Source organism: Azolla caroliniana, unplaced genomic scaffold (assembly GCF_043228905.1).
Source record: "Azolla caroliniana isolate FFs.n. ecotype wild unplaced genomic scaffold, voAzoCaro1.0.p SCAF_2, whole genome shotgun sequence".
In the NCBI taxonomy this organism is placed as follows: domain Eukaryota; kingdom Viridiplantae; phylum Streptophyta; class Polypodiopsida; order Salviniales; family Salviniaceae; genus Azolla; species Azolla caroliniana.
The window spans coordinates 26,249,546-26,271,766 of record NW_028230437.1 but is presented as its reverse complement, the minus strand read 5'-3'; the positions used below and the strand labels follow the sequence as shown (position 1 = coordinate 26,271,766).

The 22,221-nt window shown below is 35.9% G+C and overlaps 3 protein-coding genes across 5 annotated transcripts; 1 reads left to right on the top strand and 2 right to left on the bottom strand.

Moving 5' to 3' along the window:
* The first annotated feature begins 3,322 nt into the window (after window positions 1–3,322).
* On the top strand, window positions 3,323–4,813 carry PRPL28 (Ribosomal L28 family). Its single transcript, XM_087315788.1, has 2 exons — window positions 3,323–3,539; window positions 4,504–4,813. The coding sequence occupies exons 1-2, from the start codon at window positions 3,392–3,394 to the stop codon at window positions 4,734–4,736; spliced, it is 381 nt and encodes a 126-aa protein (XP_087171914.1). The 5' UTR covers window positions 3,323–3,391; the 3' UTR covers window positions 4,737–4,813.
* Window positions 4,814–5,287: 474 nt separating this feature from the next.
* On the bottom strand, window positions 5,288–12,803 carry LOC147867881 (uncharacterized). Of its 2 annotated transcripts, none has more exons than XM_087315786.1 (13): window positions 12,728–12,803; window positions 12,482–12,597; window positions 11,910–12,018; window positions 11,575–11,636; window positions 11,229–11,347; window positions 9,910–9,985; window positions 7,819–7,869; window positions 7,630–7,715; window positions 7,438–7,537; window positions 6,910–6,998; window positions 6,539–6,701; window positions 5,731–5,952; window positions 5,288–5,603 (listed from the first exon to the last, which is right to left on the bottom strand). In XM_087315786.1, exons 2-13 carry the CDS (start codon window positions 12,551–12,553, stop codon window positions 5,520–5,522), a joined length of 1,233 nt encoding a protein of 410 aa, XP_087171912.1. In that variant the 5' UTR covers window positions 12,554–12,597; window positions 12,728–12,803; the 3' UTR covers window positions 5,288–5,519. The 2 variants fall into 2 exon arrangements, with proteins under 2 accessions (XP_087171912.1, XP_087171913.1); XM_087315787.1 differs by having other exon boundaries at window positions 6,910–6,989.
* A 1,788-nt stretch (window positions 12,804–14,591) lies between these two features.
* Window positions 14,592–21,207, bottom strand: LOC147867880 (ZIP metal ion transporter family). Of its 2 annotated transcripts, none has more exons than XM_087315784.1 (12): window positions 21,065–21,207; window positions 20,872–20,930; window positions 19,352–19,444; window positions 19,188–19,277; window positions 19,014–19,104; window positions 18,016–18,071; window positions 17,895–17,951; window positions 16,152–16,192; window positions 16,007–16,074; window positions 15,535–15,591; window positions 15,326–15,443; window positions 14,592–14,970 (listed from the first exon to the last, which is right to left on the bottom strand). In XM_087315784.1, the coding sequence occupies exons 1-12, from the start codon at window positions 21,126–21,128 to the stop codon at window positions 14,925–14,927; spliced, it is 840 nt and encodes a 279-aa protein (XP_087171910.1). In that variant the 5' UTR covers window positions 21,129–21,207; the 3' UTR covers window positions 14,592–14,924. The 2 variants fall into 2 exon arrangements, with proteins under 2 accessions (XP_087171910.1, XP_087171911.1); XM_087315785.1 differs by having other exon boundaries at window positions 19,352–19,434; window positions 21,065–21,145.
* Between the last annotated feature and the right edge of the window lie 1,014 nt (window positions 21,208–22,221).

The following is a 22,221-nucleotide window of genomic DNA, read 5'->3' as shown; positions in this document are numbered from 1 at the left end:
TAACATTCATGGGATGTGTCTATGACCCCTGCTAGCCCATGGGGGCTAGTCTATAGGAATCGCCAACAATTTGGCTTCGACTTAACCAGTTTGGCCTTTGTCCAAACCATACTGGTTAAGCCTTAACCGGTTTGGAAGTTCTCAAACTTGAACCCAGGCCGGTTCCTAACATGGTTAAGCCTAAACCAGTCTCGGACCGGTTTGGACAAACGGCTTAGCCTTATCCGGTTTGGCCTAATATGGTTCAGTTCGGCTTCAGCCTTGCCTAACTGAGCTCAAACTGATTTACGACGCTCGAGCCTGAACTGAGCTGAGCTAAACCACCTAATCACCAAACTCTCATGATTTAAGACCTAGAATCGATGTGTGCTTTTGGACACAACATACAAGCTTGTAATATAGACTTGACATTTGAAAGTCATAGAGAAGATTGGTATTGATTCTTCTTCTAGATGTTTTCTTTTTTACCATTGCCATTATATTACTTCTAGGAAATCTCAAAGTGAGATGAAAAACCACCCACGAGAATATTGATTTACAACACGCTATATTCAAAACATTACAAAAATAGGGCACAACAGCCATGAGACACATGACGATCACAAAGGCATCATTTGAGGGAAGCCCCAAGTAATTTACTTGAATGCTCATTGCAAGATTATTGTTGGTAGAGGTATCAAAGGCACACAAAAGCAGATGGTAAATAACTCAAGGTCTTGTGGTAAAAAAGAAAGAAAGAGACACATGAGTTTCTAGAGTTGATTAGGAAGGAATCACAATTGTAGACAATGGATATGGATAAGTTGTTGCTAGACAAATATTGCATGGGTGACTTGTTGCAAGTTCATTTTAGATGAAGACGGTTTCATCCATTTGTCCACACCTCTAACAAAGTAACCAAGGTAGATTTCCTTGATTCTAAACGACACACTAACATCCAAAATCCCAAGTAGACATCCCAATGTGGCATGTAGTCATGGAATTATGTTTCTCAACATGGCACCTACACTACTACCATGTCATTGTAACATAAATTAATATTTCATCCATGTTTGAAAAAAAAGGCTATTTGATGTTTGTTGAATAGCAACTCATGAACTTGGTGCGCACCTTTCAATTGTTGTTGTTAATTGATCATGTTATGACTATAGTTGCATTGTAAGAAAATTTGCGAGCAATTATACTTGGAAAGGATGATGAGTTATGGTCCTCTTAAAATACACATGTTCCCTCTTCATTGTTGACGATCTGCATAGATTGCTTAAGAAAATTCTTCTTTATGAAGCACATGATCTTCAAGTTATCAAACCCAAAATAATCAAACAAACCAAAAAGGGGACACATCCTTTGGTAGGTTATATGTTTACTTCTACACCACAACATGGCATGCTTGAGGATTGGAGTGCAAGTTAGATCAAACCTTTACATAAAAAGGGGCTATACAAATAATGTACGAAACTAAAGGACAATCATGGTGGCTTTGTTATGAAATTTTTATTTGGATATGGAGTAAAAAAAGTGTGGACTAAAGAGATGAGGAAGAGCGCATCATTAACAAATACTTTTTTCAAAAACAATCATAACATCGTTGGCTACCTTCTCATTCATCCGGACATTTAAAAGGTAAAATAACATGTTGATTTGTAGACCTCAAGAAAGGTTCTAATATATTGATGGCTCAAACCATATTTGGAGATATGGTAGAACTCAAAATACCAAGCAAATGAACATGCTTGCAATACATCAAAGAGAATGTGATATGCCATGTGCATAGGGGAGATGGAGGTTTTGAATATTTCATCAACATTAGGGCTACGCAAGGATATACATACACTCACACCAACCTCTTTTGGTTATAAATTGATTATTTGAGACAAATGGTTTTCAATTTTATGCACAAGATGGAATTGAAGAAGTTGTCATTCTAATGTGGTATACACCAAGGATGTGGTGCTTTCAACAAATACTTTAGAAGATGCATAAAAGTCTCTTATGAGTATTTTGTAAGCTTTTAGATGCCTAGTAAACTGATGCCAATAAGAAACCACTTGAAATGGTGGAAAACTTAAAATACCTTGACCTTGACCATTTGAGCTAATCATACATGGAATAGATGTACAACTCATTGCTTTGAAGCGGGAAAGAGGGTTTATTGTTCATTTGAGAGCACAAACATAACCAACGCAAAATATCGAGTTTTGAAGGGGTGCAAGATATGCAATAATGGTTTGGATGATGGGATGCATTACATTTGCATTTGCATTCATGATGCCACACCAAATTCATGGATGAAAGAGGTTTTCTTACACTATTCAATTTGGGAAAGATGTGATTCACATTAATGCCACATAAAACAAATTTCAGACATTGGGATTCATTGCTCTTTAGACGTGAGACACATGGACCTCAAAAGGAAAAAAACTCTCAAATAAGGTGGGGTTGATAGTCGGCCCAAAACGAAGGGACTCGGGGAAGGAAAGAAAAACAAGAGAGAGAGAGAGAGAGAGAGATCATGGCAAGATGAATTATACTTTATTTGAGTCGGCAACATCAAGTGATCGAGAATTTTATAGTTCGTTACAAAATGAATTGCTTGTTTCTTCTCGAGTGTTGTATTGGTATGGAAAAGAGAAGCTGAGATCTCAATTCGATCGTTTATTTCGTTGGGGGTTGTACACTTGGGAGACGTGGTTGATAATGAACCTCAAAGATTGTCAAATTTTGAAAACGCCAAACGATGGTTGTGCATTCCGCCAAGTTATGTATTTTATTTGGGAGAAATTACAAGAATGTTTGAGAAGTTGAAAGCTATTCTTCCGTGGAATTTTTGGATGTTAGAGCATGTGGGGATCATTTCCTCAAATGCATATTCAGGTTTTCTAGTGGGATTACAAGATGTCCCTCTCCCTACATAGGCATAGGATAGGATAGATATTGATAGGTAGAGGAGACTAAGAAGTGTTCTAACAAGCGGATTTTACATACAATTAATATAATCATGTGCTTTTACACACACACACACACAAGGTGCATATTGCCCGTCCGCCCAATTGCTCTGTCCCCCTCTCGACCACGAAGGACGAAAAAAATACCCCGGCCATTTTTTCTTGATCTTCTCTATGTATGCATGTAGCATGCATGTGTGTCTCCTTATAAATAAAAAGAACAAACCAACAATACATACATTATATATATACATATACATATACATATACATATATATATATACATAATACATATATACATACATTATATATATGTATCATGTATGTATGTATGTATGTATGTATGTATGTATGTATGTGATGGATGACATTAGCTTATGAGATAAAGGCCTGTGGTGGAGCTCTGTTCTCCTCTCCCCCAACCCAAGGTCCTTCTTCCCTACAGTATGGCTATGGCTATGGCAACCTCCTTACCTTCTCTCTCCTTTCGGAACTCTCAATTCTGTGCTTCTTCTTCTTCTCTTGGAATTAATCCCCTTCAGACCTCGCGTGTCGCTGTCTCCGTTCGACCTCTCGTTGTTCAGCCTCTTGCAAGTAAGGTGTTTTTTTTCCGTTTGTTTTTCTTATATTCGTTATTTTTCATAGAGAAATTGGATGTCAGAGATGGAATGTGATGTGGAAAGTCAGATTAGAAAAGAATGATGTGGGCATGTTTCTCCCAAACCAGTGTTACAACCTTTCCCCAAAATGCACTTGAGCTTATGGTACTATGTTGATTCATCCTTTTCTTCTTGATTATATGCTCTATCTGAGCAACTAATCCTCCCAAATTCCTCTCTTTCAGAAGAAACTTCTACATTGAGGAATACAAGGGAACATAAAGAAAAACCAAGGATATTTCAGAGTCTCCCCCTAAAATTTGAGAGCGACAGAGGGAAATGTGGAAAACAACCTATATGACCAAAGTCACAACCTTCATCCGAAACATAATGCAAATGCTTAATATAAGCTAAAAGAAAAGTAGCTAATTCTGGTGATACAGGTTTCACATGATACCCTAAATCTTGATTAAACACTAGATTTGTTACTAGCCCATGGTTTTGTAAGTTAAGCTACCGTCCATGATTTCACATGATGCCCTAAGTCTTGATTAAAACTAGATTGCAGCTAACCCATGGTTGGTATTCATGCGTGCATGTGTACAGATGTGTAGATGTATGTGTCTGTCTTATGTGCAAGAGATAAATGGATGGATTCATGGTTATAACAGAGATCTTAAGCAAAATAGATTGAGAGACGTGTGTGTGTATGTTGAGTGAGTGATAAGACATAGAGATTATATATTTGTTTCCGTCCATAGAGAGGCCAAACCCACGACACCTAAGAGCACAAGTTTTCTTGATGTGTGTCTCCTTCCTAAGAAGGGATATTCACACTTCGAATCATAAAGTCATACACATGTGTGAATGTGTGTGTGTGTGTGTGTGTGTGTGTGTGTGTGTGTGTGAGAGAGAGAGAGAGAGAGAGAGAGAGAGAGAGATTGTGCTTTGAATTGCAGGTAGAGTTTGTGATATGACTGGTAAGAAAAGGAACAACGGGTACAAGGTCTCCTTCTCCAACCACAGGACAAAGAAGCTCCAACAAGTGAATTTGCAATACAAACGCCTTTGGTGGGAAGAAGGCAAGCGCTTTGTGAAGATGAGGTTATCAACAAAGGCCATCAAGACAGTTGATATGAAGGGTTTGCAAACAGTAGCAAAAGAGAATGGCATTGATTTGAACAAGTTTTGATGATTCCTTTTTCGTTTTTGTACCAATGTAACTTACCCAGCATCTTCAGATGCCTAAGAAAAGCTTTTCATTTCTCACACATTGTGTTGAATGAGCGAGAGTGAGAGAGATGCCTTTCCATTTTAAAGTTTCATGGTCAGATGTTGATTGCATGTGTGCATATATAGCTACCTCTGAGTGGAATTTTTTATGGTAATTATGTTCCTCTAATATTCATAGATTTGTAAATTGTGATCAGTTTAAATAGGTTGACTCACAGGCTATTAGGAGGGAATGTTTAAATCTAATATAATGGTCAGGTCAAAAATTTTAATCCAGAAGTCCACTAAGGTGGTTAGTAGAATAAGATTTACCTTCCGTTGCCTATTGTTTTGGGATTCACATATTGTATTATTTTTAGTTGAGTTGAATCTTTTCAATTGTCAATAGTTTTTAAGATATCACGATTCTGTATTTCAATACCGTCAATTAAACTGACAGTTGATAATTCGGCTTAGACGTTTACTCCATGTAGAGAGACCACTAACAACATTCCCTTTCACATGCTGTTTGAAGTGTTCAATTAGCGAGAATATGTATATATGTATTTTTGTGTGGTGCTTCGATGTTTTCCATTACAGAAAAGGTCTTTAAAGAAAAAAGTTCAAATTGCTTTTGGAGGGAAAATATCTCATTTAAGATATATATTTATATGATTCCATAGAGCCATGTTAATGCATGATATTCAGAGTTCAATATACATCAGAATGTCAGTGTGTTTTTCCTTGAGAACCAAAGTTGAGTTTACTCTAATTCAGGCAAATCCTCCAAATCTGCCTCCATTGTAGAGACATTTTCTTGTGGATTCTTCTCTCTTATTGATGGTTTCTGCATAAAACTACAATTATTTAACCACCATAGAACGTCTGACTTATTTATGCCAGCAGAATATCAATAGAGATACTTGTGAAGCTCAATACAACCAGAAGAGAGAATTACGTGTAGTTTTGAGTACCTGAATTGTTACGTGCTCTTCTTCTTGGAGGATGGAAGTTTCTTGTTTATCACAAAAAGAGTGGTTTTCTCTGGTATGTTTCTTAGGTGGTTGTTCATAGAAGAGTGAACTTGTTTCTTTAGTCCAAATATTTATGCGAGCATTTGAATTTGCCTTAGGCATAGAGATGAGTAGATTTCCAGTTGTAGTGGACCTTTGTGCAATGCTTCCATCAGGATTTACCTGTGAGAAAGAGAGAAAAAGAGTGATATATTAATGTCTTTTAAGAGGCCAAAATGGCATATAAGACCAAAATAAGATATTACATCTTAAAATGTTGTCTCATCTTTGATAACAAATTACTAAAAACTGTAACTTAGTAAAAAATTAAATAGAAATAGAATAGGCTATGAGAGAGAGAGAGAGAGAGAGAGAGAGAGAGAGAGAGAGAGAGAGAGAGAATTGGGTATTGAACCCAAGATGTAGTGCTAGTAGTGTAAACAACTTACTTACCTACCACTAGAGTAAGCTAATTACGATAGAGAGAGAGAGAGAGAGAGAGAGAGAGAGAGAGAGAGAGAGAGAGAGAGAAGAAGAAGATTTTTGGATATATGACAGTTCAAGTATAAAAATAATTGGGCTAATCCTTCAGCCTTTGTCAAATATTAGTTGTATTTTTTTTTATTTTTTTTTCTACAGTTTGGGCAAATCATTTTAGAAACCAGATCATAATCATGGCCAGAAATATTCTTTTTTAAATCCTTGAAATTGGTCATCTTGGCAAGATAAATAGCCCATAAATGTTTTTCCTTTGGACTCAAGAAGTTACCTCATCTGGAAGCAAGAGCTGCAAAAGTTTTCCTTTCACTAATATTCTCACCAATGTAGGTTGTATATCTATTTGAATTAATGATGTATCCATAAAGCGCCCGACAGGCACATCGAGCATAACTTTAGTATTGCACTCACTTTCCATGAGCCGAAAGTTCCACCTTAAATTATGTAAACCATCAACTATGAGAGATTTTACATAAAACAACTGACGTCTCTCTCATATTACTAAATCTTTAATGCATTCGTAATCTAAACACATTACTCTGGGAAATTTCCATAAATTGCCATCTTCATTTTCTTTGTTTTCTTAGGAAGAAAATCTTGGGTCTTTCCATAAAGAATATATGTACAATAATGCATGCATACCCTCCTTCATTCTTTTGGTAGATTCTTCCTTCAGTTGGTAGAGGGTCAAAACCATTCCTGCGACATGTTTTCTTGGACTCCTGTTCTTGCTGACCATAAATATAATTGGCAAGACAGCAAAATAACTAAATAAAATGGTCTGAAGAATAATGAAAATAAATACTGCTGTGAAGAAAAACAAATTGACAGTTAAAATAATTAAAATTTAATCAATAAATATTTTATGGGAAAAAATAATGCAGATGTGTTGGTTAAGTTTTATATCATCTAGGATAGGATCGAGCATCCTTATAAAAATTCCAATGATTGAGACCCAAATTAAACAGAACTTCAAGATATTATAGCTATTCTCAGGTTGGGCAAGTTATCCAAGGTTAAATATGTTCAAGGAACTGCTAAAATGATATATTTAAGGAATTCCTAAAATAATTAACATTTTTGACAAATAAATCAATTTAGTTCTTACCTTACCTACAAAACATAAATAAAGGGAAAATTCAAGCTTGCAACGTGTGAAATAGCACTGACCTCTTGCTTTTTCTCTCCACGTCGCATCTCCTCCAACTCAGCATGTTCAGCAAGCCTAGTTTCTGGAGTATATTCTCTGATTATCTGTCCTTTATCATTTCTAGATAAAATAGTAAATTGACATTTCATCAGAAATGTTGAAAGGAACACAACACCACTAAAAACAAATGCTGAAAGACTACTACTACCAACATTGCTGATGTGGTCTTGTTCAACGTTGTTTCAGTCTTCATAACATTATTCTTGGTGTTCAATTGTATCACAATCGCATCAAGTTCCTAAAATTAAAAATAACAACAATCTTAGAACTTTAAATCTAAAAGCAATCATAGATTGTTTAAGCAGTTATTTTCTGAATGTGAGAGGAATCAGGAAGTATACTTGTTTTGCTCGTATTCTTTCGGAAGGTTTGATTTCAATGCCATCAAGCCGCTAAGAGATTCCCATGAATGATGCAATCAAAAAAATGTCCATTTCTTTAAAAAAATTATGTCGACAGAAAAGTTTACTAACAAAATGAGAGGAGAGGGGTTTCATATTGAAGCATAATCAACTAAAGGAAGTATTTTACCAAATCAAGATGACAAGAGCAGGTATAACAAGTGTTTAAAATTATGCCAATGTCTCCTTTAACAGTTAGTGGCATTCATGCCCCATGGAATGTATCTCTATATTAGATGCTTTCCAAGCAATTATCTTTGCAACAACTTCACTTTACTCAACCTATTTTGCTTCTTTACATCTTCATCTTCAACCATTTTCATTTACCCTATTTTGCTATGCATTATGTTTTTCCTGTCCCAGCCACAATGTACAACCCCCAATTGCAATGTCCAGTAATACAATTCTTGAATATAGAGAATCACACATCAATTTCACAATTGATTTGAAAGTCTTTTAGTTCCATAGGTCATATTTGATTGCCCAGGATGATAATAAATCTATCTATTGTGGAAGAATCAGTTGCTAAGAAGCTATGTAATTTGGAGAAACAAAATAAATCGAGAAGACAATATATTTAGGCTGGAAAACTGATTAAGAGTGCACAGAAAATACATTTGGAAAGGAAAGTCTCAAATATAGATGCTAATACAAATGATCAGAGAACTTTCCACATGTCTATTGAGAATGTAATTTCTTTATCCATGTGCTTCAATCAAGGCTGGCAATCACCAATCTTTTATTGATTTCAGATAATGGTGTTTGATCATATATATGTTGTGTCTCCATGGTTCCAAAATCAATTTGATTGGAGTACATGTTAATGACTTTACTATAGCCCGTTATTTACAGGAAAGTGGCAGTAATGGTTCCAATTCTAGCTTGGCTCACTGGAACAGAAGAGATGGTAAAGAGAATGTTAACATACAAGAAACTCTAAACAGGAGGAAGAAACAAAGATGAACATGATATAAAAGGAGACAGAATGATGGGCCCATATGAAGAACAAGTAAAGCATGATGTGTGATTCAAATGGTTCCATATTGATATTAGCACATCCTCATGACATTGATTTAGAGATATGATTAGATCCTTCTTATATCTGTATGGCAGATGCATGTCTGAACCTTCATAAGCATATTAAAGGTATGGGAAGTTTGTAGAAAGCCACACTATGGAACTCTATAAAAGGACATACCATTACCTATGCTTATATTTGGACATTTCAATGTACCATAATGACCCTATTCCCTCTTAAAGAGGATTCAAAGAGATAAGTTTCTTCCAAAAAAGATACTACATTAGTATTAAGAAATGGCCTAAGGCTATCCATAAAATATGTGCATTTAGGTAATGAGCCTCTCTCTAAGTTCTAATTGTCGACTTAAATAAATACTTCAGTGTAGAGTAGGATGACTCCACCCTTATCAGAAACCTGTCTATATAATATTCCTTTGTTCCATATGGCATGAAACTCCAATCATTTTAGCTCTGCCTGTATCCAAAGAACCTTTGAGATTATGCACAATCTCTGTCCAAATCCCAGAAATTATCTGGACAGGTCTTTCAGTCACATTTTGGAATACCTTCCAACATCTAGCCTTCCAAATATACCAATTGTCATATTTCAGGTTTATCAGTCTCTATTTGTGGATTTAGAGGTATAAATGTTTTTTGCATCAGACCATGTCCAAGAACGTTTGCAACATCTTCTTGTTCATATACCATTGGTTTATCTTGTACCACCACCCATAATACCGCCCCCCATGTATACACCGCTCGGGATATACTGGTATCAACAGTTTTGCGATTCTTTTCCATATTTCCATCGCAGAGTCACAACTCCACAAACAATGCTTAGCAATCTCTACTAGATTCATACAAAAAGGGCACATGTTGTCTGCATTCACTCCTTTCCCCCATTTTCAAAGAGATAATTTAATTAATTAAATGCATCGTTATGCACATGTAAGGATTAAAATAACCGAAATATATGATAAATAAAAATATATTATAGTTCGCAATAATCACCTTCAATTGAGTGAGTGTCGCAATGACAAAAAGTCGATATCCAGGTACATCTTGGCACGGATTCCCTATTAAAAATCTTCAAAAGCAAAAGAGGAAATGATATAAAAGTATCTAACTTGAAATTCGAATTGGTTGCTTTTTGCTTATCCAAGGTGTTAGTGTGGTAAAGCTTTGAGACAAATAAATAACATATATCTCAAAAATCTCCAAGAATTATAAAAACCAAAGTCAGAGGGCAATGTGTACATATGTAAATGTCAAGCAAAATATGGATACTCTTTGTGAAACATAAACATCAACAGCAGAAGACTCTAAACTATCTTCAGTAACCATGATTCTAGGGCTCGGTACATAAGGATGTTTGCACTCCAAGGAGCTGCTGGAAGTTTGTTGAGAAAAGTGGACGATTGTAAGTTACCCTGACGAACCAAGATAACCTCATTGTGGTGCATGTATGAGACTCTACAGTGTAAATTACTCAATCTGATGCCGAAATTACCAATAAAATATAATCAAACACGAGCATAGAGATCACTCCAACTAAGAAATGCACGCCCAAAACCACATTACTATAATCCTGTTTTTTGTATGGATGCAGAGTATCATAAAGAACCTCTATATAGATACTAGAAACACTCCATGAAGAATGTTTAAGTTGCAGTTGTTTATGTTCAAATGTCTTGTCAGAGTCCAGGGATCAAAAGAATATCTCATTCTACACTCATTGGAGCTCTATCAATATGAGCTGGTTTACTTGTTGGTAACCCTTAAACTCATGTATGAGATGATTCCAAAGAACTGACTGGTGTTGAATTTATGTCAGATGGAAGGACATCTATAATTCAACTCTCCTAGTAGAAATATACCACATATTCAACAAACATCTCATCAAGGAGACGAGAGACGGATGACAGCTGCATATATAATACCCACCTAAAGAACATTGACACTCAACCCCACAGTTGGTAGAGTGAAAAATTAAAACTAGAAGAAGAAAATTTTAAAATATAAGATGGATAATCTGCCTGACACACACTTCCAACACAATGAAAGAAAGAAAATTCAAAAGCACATCACCAAATCATTGCACAAGAAGATATTGACAAGCACAAATATTGGTGTTTATGGGACTGATAAGCAGAATTTTCTACTTTAAAATGTTCACCTTCATCACACATTTTCTCTATCAGCATGTACAACACTTGACATTTGCAAAGAAAATATAGCCTTTGGGGTGTTATAGAGGTATAAGCTCAAACATTTGTAAAATGGTGTTATAGAATGCCGAATATAATAACAAAACTATGATAACCACTTACAATTCTCGTAAGTGCACATTGCAAGAAAGTTTTGAAACAGAAACAAATTGGCTTTGATCAACAAAATTCAAGGTCAAGTCTAGCTTTTCAAGCGATTCACATTGCTCCAATCCCTCTATCTGAAAACCTTTGACAAACAAAATCAGATCATAAACTTGAAATCATCCAGAAACCTATGATAATGATGTATCCAAAGCTTATAAACATGCAAAGATTAAAATATTTTAACAAAATATACGGAACCATTTGACTCCAATTCATTTTAAATCTCCACAACAGAGACATCTAAAGCTTGTAAACACACAAAGATTCACCTAGAATTGGAATTCTTAGCCGATTTATATACCTTCGTAATGTTGTTGAGTGCCAAGTTCAAATACTTTAGCTCTTTCAATCGGTGTAGATTTTCTACAAAAAGTTATAAAACAAACAAATGCATCAATATTTTCCTTTCAATGTCATACCAAATTTCATAGATACATTTGACCAATATTTGGATAGGCCAACCTAGTCTATGTAAGATTCTAGATATGAAGCATAGGCAACCACTGCAAAATGCACACATTTTAGGGAAGACAATACCACTTGGAAAGATAATGGTTTAAGAAAAAATATATATATAAAACATTAAAAACTATACATCTCAATCTTGAAGGCAGAAAATGTAAGTTGAGGAATTACCAATACGTGCTATGAGGTTGTTTGGCATATATAAGAATTTCAAGTGTGGACACAAAATGCCAAGTATCTTATCAATCCTTTCCAGACTCTCCTCTTGCAAAACAAGTTCCTGCTCACGCCAACAAGTTAATTCTTTTATAGCTTTGTTGTGCATGTCCAGTTGTATAAGCAAGATCAACACTTTCTAGCTTCTGTTTGTGCCCAAAAGTAATGGAAAAATAAACCGACCACTTTCTAGCTCCTGTTAGTGCCTAAAGGTAATGGACAAATAAAACTAACTCTATCTAGCTTCCTTTTGAGCCCAAAGGTAAAGGATAAACAAAATTAACACTTTCGAACTTCTTTTTGTGCTCAAATGCAATGTCCAGTATGATGCCCAAACTAACACTCTTCTAGCTTCTTTTCGTGGCCAAATGTGGAATGTATTGGATGTTGGAAGTATATTTGTCCCAAATGTATACTTCAGGGCTTAGAGGATGCTAGTACGTTTTAAATGTTTTTTCCCCTGCTTTTTTCTCCTTTTTTTTTCTAAACACATATCAATGCAATCTCTGAATCTCTCTCTTTCACACCTCCAAATCATGCAGTATCCCATCGTTATGTTCTGAACGTCGCTTCAACATCGCTTCCGTGATCGCTCCCATGATTTAGCAGCAAAGATGAAGGAGAAAAAACAAAAAGGAATTACCTGGAAGCAAAAAGAAAAAATATTCATGTGGCGAAATATAAGCTTGGTGATCGTTTTTTCTGCCAATTCAAATATACAAATGTATGTGAAGAATCACAAGCATGTGAGATTAGAATTGATGATCACTGACCTTGAAAGAGAACCTCGTGCTGCAGAGAGAGAGAGAGAATCTTGGTAGGCTGAAATGTTTGTTTCTTGCCACAGAGAGAGAGAGAGAGAGAGAGAGAGAGAGAGAGAGATTATCCGATACTGTCCCTCATTTTACTTACAATTTACGAATGTAGCCCTTCATCCTCCAAACTAAATTCCTCACTAAATTCCTGGCTATATCTATCTATCTATCTATAGTATCTATATAGATAGATAGATAGATAGATAGATATATACACATACACAATGTATGTATTTATAATAAATACATAGTCTTGGGTCTGGGTCCATCACAATGCCCCTCAACTTACCTCTTCGTCTTTCCCTAGTTTCCGCAAAGAATTCACCCGTACGAAAATTTGAACCATGGAAAGCCACCAGCAACAACGAGACATGCTAAAAGGATGGACCATACCATTCACACATGATGAAGTACGTGGTTCCGCAACAATGGCCTTGATGTCAAGAGTTTGCCACCCTTTTGATATTGTACACCTCTCATGAACGATGAATGAAATCGTGAGTACCAGGACATAAGGATAGGGGGCTTGTAAATAGATACGATTATTTCAAGCATATCAAAGAATGAGGAACATTTGGTCAAGCCTTTTCTTTGGAAGATTGATTAGCATCGCCTCATTATTGGAAATCTATAGTTTATGAGCACATATATCCAATACCATTAAAACTAGGGCATATACACTCTTAATTTAATCTAACATTTTTGAAATGTTTAGTTCTAATGGGCTTTTTGAACATCATGACCTTACGATTATAAAAGCATCTCTAAGGCATGAGACCCTGATGCTTATTTCAAGAACTTAAAGAGGAGCTATATGTAGGACGAAGATTGATTGATGCTAAACATGTTGAAACTTTGTCTACATTCTATATCACAATATTTTAGCACATGATCAATGTATTAATGCATCCTCCGATGACATGCATCATTTGCCCTCAACAATTTGACCATCAAAATTATTTCTCTTATTGTCGAGAAAATTTCCATATTAAGAACATATGGTTGATGGTCATCTTTATAACTTAGTAAATCTATAAGCAAGGATCTAATAGCCCATTTTCCTAGACATAATATCAAGTATCTAATAAATGACACCTTCATAAATTGCAAGTTCCTGAATTTTACTATCCCATATCCTCCACAACACACAAATGGATTACGCAATTAGCTTCAACTTTAAATATATCTAATACTACCATCACAAAGCCAAAGTTTTCATGGATGGAGTGCTAATGTAAATGGTTCATTTATATGAATGATGTGTATTGGTGGTGTGTTCTTGCATTTTATGTAGGATCTAAAATCTGTATCCACAAAGGAAAAACATAGATGTCAACACTAACACAGAACCAAAAGAGTACCAATCCACATAATTGATAACTCTTGTAAGTATGAATCTCCTTGCAGCTTGTTTTCCCTTTCTTACCCTATTTACAAATTTAAGAGGCTTAACTTTCCATGCCCGTTGTTATGGTTTCAAATGATATATGTGGCATATTAACCCTAGTGCAAATTTAAAAAGCTTGAACTATCAAGGCTAGTGCAAATTTGAGAAGCTTGAACTTCCATGTAAGTTGCTATCCCCTCAATTGATACACGAGGCTCATTCCAACCTTCTTTGTTGGTATATCTTCACAATGTAATATCTTAGTCTCGCAGTGAGATATTTGTATGAATCACGAGTGCATTAGAATATATCCCAACAATGTTACCTTGGTTTTCATATAAACACTAATCAAATCGACCTATCCATTCAGTTAATGTATATTGTAAAGTAACCATATAGCAAAATAAAGAATTATCACCATCACCTAAAATCAAATGGCATAAAGTATTTAATGCATTAACATCAGATTAATTGAGGTCTAGAATGGCGTGCTAAACCCCTCTTGTGCTTAGGGCTATTTTATTAATCTACAAGAGACATGCACTAAACTTTAGTTGGGATGCACTTGCAATGTCACATAAGGTTTGATACATCCAGTCAATAAGACTTTTCAAGCTTTAATCTTTCTTCATGTGCACATCAAATATTTTAGGACCATCCACTGAGCGTACATTTGGAACCAATGTCTGTATATAATACAAGCTAAGTGTACTCACATACACTATGGAAGCTACAAAATTGTCGCATTGAGAGTCTGACCAATCAACTTTAAATACTTACATCCTCTGGAATTGTCATTTGCAAGATATGGAGGCTGTGGAAGGAAAACTATTTGTTAGGATGAATGAGAACATAAATTGAACACATTAAATCTAAAATTTGTTGAACTTATTTTGACAGGTAATCTCATTAAAAGAGCTTCAACTTAAAAAATTAAAGATGATCTTTAAAATTGATGCAAGTGCAAGAGAATAAATAAAATAAGTATCTCCAATCCATGTAAAGCCCAATGCTCTATTGTAGCACTGGTAGGGCGTGTCTTTGCAGCATAGTAAAAAGTTCAAAATAAAAGCAAAAGTAAAAGTCTATCAAGAATGAACCAATGAACCAAAAATATGATGTTTATGACATAGTGTAGAAAACAGTTCACTCTGAGATATGAAACTAACCTGGTAGACATTACAGCCATGCCAACAAAGACAGCAGCAACAGCTTTACGATGGCCGGCATATTCAAATGCTAATGGAAGCATTTCATGGAGAGTTAAGAAAGCCATAACTCCCCCAACTACCAAAAAAGGAAAGGATATAAATTATTTGTGTTATGAAAGTAATCCAATTTCAAACCCATGATTAAGATTAGCAGAATGCCCACACACCTGCACCTAGGAGTCCTTCCAAGATCTCAGTACTTATGCTGCTTGGAAACAAGTAAGCTATCAAAGAATTAACAAGATCTCTGCATCAATTTCGATCTCAGAAAAGGTTACAACATAAATTCCAGCACTGCTTAACTTAATTTCTTTAATGGATAACTACATTTCTTTGACTATTAAGCTTCATTTTCTAGCATTGCCTTTTGAAGGGCAATGCTACACTTTTCATTCCTGTTGTGTGGAAAAAATGGTAATGTAAATGTTGTGAACCCAAATTATTTTTAAGCCCATCCTAAATTAAACCCATTGTGAATAATTATTATCATGAACACTGTATCAAACTCAATTGTACAAGACTTGCGACCACAATCTTACAATTGAAACACAAATCCTTTACTGATATACCAATAATTGTGTTATCATCTAATATATTTTATATTTTATAGTTATAGGTACCCTTAACTTATTTCTTTACCTACTAGTATCACCCCAACTGGTTCTGCGAAACCTGATAGAGAGGCATATTTGAACGCTTGCCACTTGCTGGAAAAGGAAATGATCAATAATCTTATTTTTGGTTTTGCTTTGTATGAATGTTCCAAAACAGTTACTGATTATACCTTTCTGTGGCATAGTAGACAGGCAAAGCTACAGCAATACCCTGTGTTGCATATGATAGAAAATGTGGCAGAAGTTGAAATTAATGAGTGATGGTACCCTTCTTTCAATAAACCATGGGTGTCAATTGCTCACGTTTATACAATAATACTGCCAATGATTTGATTGTTTTCTTTTTCTTTATGATTAATATTATTGTGATTGAAACAGGCAATCTAATAAGGATAATCTTTTGAATACCATATTTCTGATTAATATTTTTATCCAAACACCCCATCCAAATAAGTTGCTTCACAATCCAAATAGGATGCTGAACAATTATTGTGAATAGAATGCTTACTATTTGATTGCGATTGTTAATTGATCTTTGAATTCAAGGAGGAACAAACATCGTTAAGTGTTTAAGTTTAGTCAAGACATACTTTATGGGAAACTTTTTTACCAAGGCCATACTTTGATACTACTGAAAATTCAATGAGCATTACTGATATTACTCTATATGTGAGGGCTAATTTTTTGTTTCCTTTTTATTTAAGGTCTTCTCCCAGTTTCCTCTATCCTACATAGTGCAGCCTAAACTTGACAACATCAAAGTCGGTACAGAGTACATTTGAAGAAGATACAACAAAGACCAGAGAGAAGTCTACCCTAAGTTGAGGATTTCCAATGGGAGTATGCAGACAGACATATCATTACACAAAGTACAGCACAAGGGTCAGGCAGGATCACAAGTCTCTTCCAACGAGCCTTACATCCATGCACGCAGGTAGTGGAAAGGGATGCAGAGACCAGATAGATACATGTGGATCTGACTCGAGCTCTCAGAGACACCAGTCTTATTTATTGTGTTATATTACTTCCCTCCCAAGGGATCAAAATATGGAGAAGTAAACGATGACAATCAAGGAGCTGATAGACACAAAGAAATTGAATCACCCTACAATGTCTTGTTGGGGAGCATTATGCAGTACTCAAGGCTAGGTGAAGTATTCCTCATCGAGAATTCAACATCAAAATGCAAATATACAACGCGATACCTGTAATTTTGGAGGACTCTGGAACATGCAGGAACACAGCCGACTCAGAACCAGACATGATGGGATATGGAAAACATCTATTAGAGCTTGGGTCTCAATACAACCTACTTATCGACAACTGCATGAACTCATGACCAGATTCTAGTGGCATTACATGTTTCACACTAGGAAGCGGTGGGAGAACAGTTGATTATATCCTCCGGACAAAGGAAGCCAACCAAACCACCAAAGCATTCACCATCATACCCACACAATCAGGCTGATTACACTTCTCTTTCCATAACCATTGCGCTCAACACGCCATCACAACTACCTTCTCCATCATCAACAACCTTGTCCTACACACAATCATCCCATTTACCTGGAACTAAGAGAAACTTATAGTCAATATGACCAACGTGGACTCTACAATCTAGATCCAATCACACCCCTCGATGCCCTCACTTCCCAACTCTCTACTATACATCATGTTCAGAGGGACTTGCTAGAGGGTTTTCCTCCAAACAATTGAAGAATTCCCTAAACCCAAAGTTTTATGATGTTCTTTATGGCTTTCCCCTGGTTATAATTAGTCGCTATTTTATGATTTTGCAGTACTGGCCTGAAAATGGAGTATAAGGGATATGACTGTACTTGATTTGTCAGTGCACAATAATTTAACTTTCTTCGTCTCTCTCTCTCCACACATGCATCCATACACAATTGTACCTCTGGAATATTATGAAGTGCTATTGCCAATGCCAAGTTGATTCCCACATGTAAACCCTGCAGAAACGCAATGTTCAGGAAAAGATAACATTAATCAAGAGACTTGAAATATGAAAGTTACCTTTAACGACCCAAGGAAGACAGCTATGCCCTCTGGAAAATTATGTAGACTGATACCTGACATGGAAAAGCATTGATTAAATGCATAAATGAGAAATTGGCATGCTATCACACAATGCATTTCCTTAAAACCTAATTACACTTACAAGTCTAGGTGTATATTAATTTAGAAATCATTTAAACATAACCAACATTAATGAGCACAGTCAGCAGACTAAACATACTACAATTGATATAGATAATAAAAATTGGTCAGCACGTCATCTCATTTCTTTTTGTATGTTTCTACCAGCAGAACTACCTATATTCCACAAAACTTTCCATTAAAACAATGTTTTTCAATGGGTCTCTTCATGAATTTAGAAATAAAAGCACAACTTAGAATGTTCAGAAAATATCCCAGGTTTATATTGAATTATCAGTGCATTTGAAAAGACATCATTCCACAAATTATTTGTTGGGACTTTCAAAGAAGATAGATTAGGAACCATTTTAGGTTCTTTATGAACCTTAATTAGTTTTACAAATGATATGTTATTGACAATAAAGTGCACAAATAGCTCAGAACGTTTTTGAAGGACAGTCAATATAGCTCGAGGTTGCTATGAAACTAGTTCACACATCAGGACATTGAATGGCAGCTCTTTGAGCACTTCTTACATCCGATGAACCATTAATAAGTATAATATCCCTCTAATGATCTGCTCAAGGATTTCGTTTCTATTGTTCAAGGTAACAGTGACAGAAATTAAAGCAATGACTTTGGATTAACTCAAAGTCTCCAACCGATCACAGTATGCCATCAGTGCCTTTACAAAGCCTATATTTTGCAAATGGTCTCCCCGACTCTGTGCGCAAGCTAGAATGTGAGCTACTTTATAAAGAGTTTCACCAAGTTCCCTGCTGTAAAACCCAAATTTATGATCGAAGCCTGAATTATGCAAAAAGACAATACAATGCTTCAAGGAAAAAATGGAAAGATATTGAGTATCATTCTACCAATGGCTGTAATAATTCCACTAAAAAGCACTTCTTTCCTTCTCTTTTTCGTTAAATCTGTTTTAGAAGAAAAGTCATCATCCTTCTTTTCCTGCGAGCAAGATTATAATGTGATTGTATTATAAACAAGCTTCTTTATTATATCAATAGGTTTAGTCATTGTCAAATAGCCACCTGAGCCTGTTTGGAGGTAACACTGGGCACAACATTTGGTTCTGGAATGAAGGTGACAATTATGGCAAAGGCAATAACACCTCCAAAAAACTGCAGCATTTCAATGTCAAACTTTCTATTGCAGTCAGTGGAATTAATATTTTGCAAAATTTTCACAAGCTCACCCAAAGGTTAGCCTTGTAAAAACCGACTGCATTTATTGCATTGTGGGCAAGATCCATAAATGAAATGCAAAGCATCAGCCCACCTGCAAAACCCTATGAATGGCATGGAATTAGTTGCAATCGCAAATAACATACATATTTACATGCGTGTGTGTATGCATCTACATAACAAACCTCAGTGTATGCTTTGAATAATGGAATTTTAATGATCATTGAACCTTTAATAATAATTATGTTAATGGTCACTGAACCATAGGAATCAGTTTGGAGTTCTTATTCTTGGATCTTTTAGACAAATGAACAGTGCAAAAGCCAAGCACTCCATATACTAATCTGACTTTTTGCTATTGTTTATTTTGCCACATCTAACTCCTATTCTTATGCCTATTGTGGAGAGGAGGAGGGACCTATAGGCAGGCAGCAGACTTTTAAGCCAATGCGTAGAGCTAGAATGAGGTATGACCTTTAAATCTTTACCAATTAATCAAATTCGTTATTTCTGAATTCAAAGCCCATTCAATTGTTAATATACTCCCCCAATTGAGGTTCGTCTTTATCTACAATCCTTGGCTATTTATCAACAATTTTTATTTCCAAGCTCATTTCTTCAAAATAATTTCTATCACCCTAGCAATAGGAAGACTTTAATCCAATCTGGGTTGCAAAGTTTATCTCAATTAACTTCTACCCTACTTCAGATTTAACCTCCTGAAATATCTTTATTCATCCCTGCCATTATACAAAACGTGCTGTAAAACGATTGTGCATGGCAAGCCATTTTCAACCTCTTGAAATGGTAACATACTTGTGAGATATGAATTACTCTTGATTCATCCATAACAATTAGACCAAGATTGCCATGGTGATGACTTTGGCGCCCAGTCCATGAATTGTTACCAAATGGTCATATCTATTGAGAAATGGTTCCTATATACAGCAACTAACAGGAGGTTTTGTACCTGACATCCAATTATGGCTGATTGTGCATGATTAATGGCCAATGCTCCCACTATGAGTGACAATTGTAGTTGAGCAATGTCCGTTTCCTTTAATAAAAGATAGTATCATGTCACACTATCCATCTACACGAATACCAATGGCAACCGGGACGCAAAGTTGCATAATGGAATATCTACTTTCAGCCAGATGTGCCGAGGACAACGTAAGCTACTCTACATTCAATGCTCCTTTTGATTCTAGTTATTAGCATATACCACACATACCATCTATGAATATGCCTGTACGCATTGTTTCTTTGCAAAGAATAAATAACGAAAAAGAGAACATCGCATCCACAAAGAATAGAATTTAGGTTGCTATAAAGCCAGGAAAGGGGGATGAATTGAGCATGCGTTGTATAAATGTCAACATATGAACTAGAATTTTTTCTCAAACAGCACATATAATTCTTGGGGGTAGGCGGGTAGACGGAATTTGGGGAAATAGCTAAAAATTTAATTGGAGAGTTTGCATAATTTCTATGATTATAATAAGAAAACAGCAGCAATAGTAACTAACACCTGCAAAAGTCCTAGCTTGCTAAGATTTGGAGAGGGCCGCAAGACAACAAGAAGAGCACCTGCACAAAAGACGATGAGAAAATGCAATTTTCTATCAGAGATGAAAGAAAGAAAGACAACAACATATTTATATATTTAATGCTTGTTTGTTTGTTTATTCGTTCATTTGTTAGTTTGTTTGTTTGCTTGCAACCTGCAGATGTACTGAGACCTCCGATCAGGGACAGAGAGAGGGCGATTAGGACCTGAGAATTCATGGCTGGAGCCTGCAAACGTAGCAAACTGTGTGCAGAGAAGAAAGCCAGGTGAAAAGGAAAATGTGTGTACTGTATACAGTAGTGTATGGCATCATCATCATTTTCTTCTTCTTCTTCTATCTTCAGAATGTATTTAGACGTAAAATGTGTAGATATTTTTACCAGAGATAACCCTGCAATTTAACTTATTTATAAACATGCCCCTCGTGTCAGTTTTCCCAAATTCTTCATATATACCCCCCCCCCCCCCCCCAACTCTCAATCCTACCACTCCTCTCTTCTCGAGACTCAACTCGAAGAAGAAACAGAAGCAGAAGAAGACGCAATTGAGAGTAAGTAGAAGAACGCGAAGCCTGCCTAGATGGATGTAGCTCAGTTGGTAAGGTTGCCCAATGGAGACCAAGTGGTCATGGGTTCAACCCCCTATTCCACAATGGCATCTAGTGAAATAAGATATATATATATATACATTGTAATAGAGAAGAGGTAAGAAAGTTAGCTAATTACGATAATAATAATAATAAAAGAATGTGAAGCCTTCTTCTTTTGTTTTTTTTTTTTAAGAGGTGGGGGGGAGGGGGGGTCTGGATGTGTTAATCAATGGATGGAGTTCCCCCTCCCAAACCAACAATTCTCAAAGCATCTCGAAAGAAAACACCCGTAACGTTTCAGATTCTCTAAATATACCCCTCTTCCTTCGATGTTTCTTGAGAAGCAAAAAGAAGAAGAAGAAGAAGAAGAAGAAGGCACCTGACCTGCCTTTTGCTCACTCTTTTTGTTAGTCAATTCCCACCTTTTGCTATGTATTTCTTTAGGGGACATTTGAAGAGAGCAAACCTCCTCAATTTTCACAAAACCCCATGGATACCCTTTTCATTCTCGATCTCCTAAAACACCCCCTCCTTGTTCTTCGAACTACTCCTAGATGTTGAAGTTCTTGGTAAACTACATTTTTTACAATTCAGTACAATTTATGGACGTTCGATGAAAAACATAACCCTATGTTTTCACAAAACTCCAAAAATGAGAGAGTCCTCGTGTTTCTTACCTCCTAACATACTCCTCGATTTGTAGAACGAGACAGAAAGGCAAA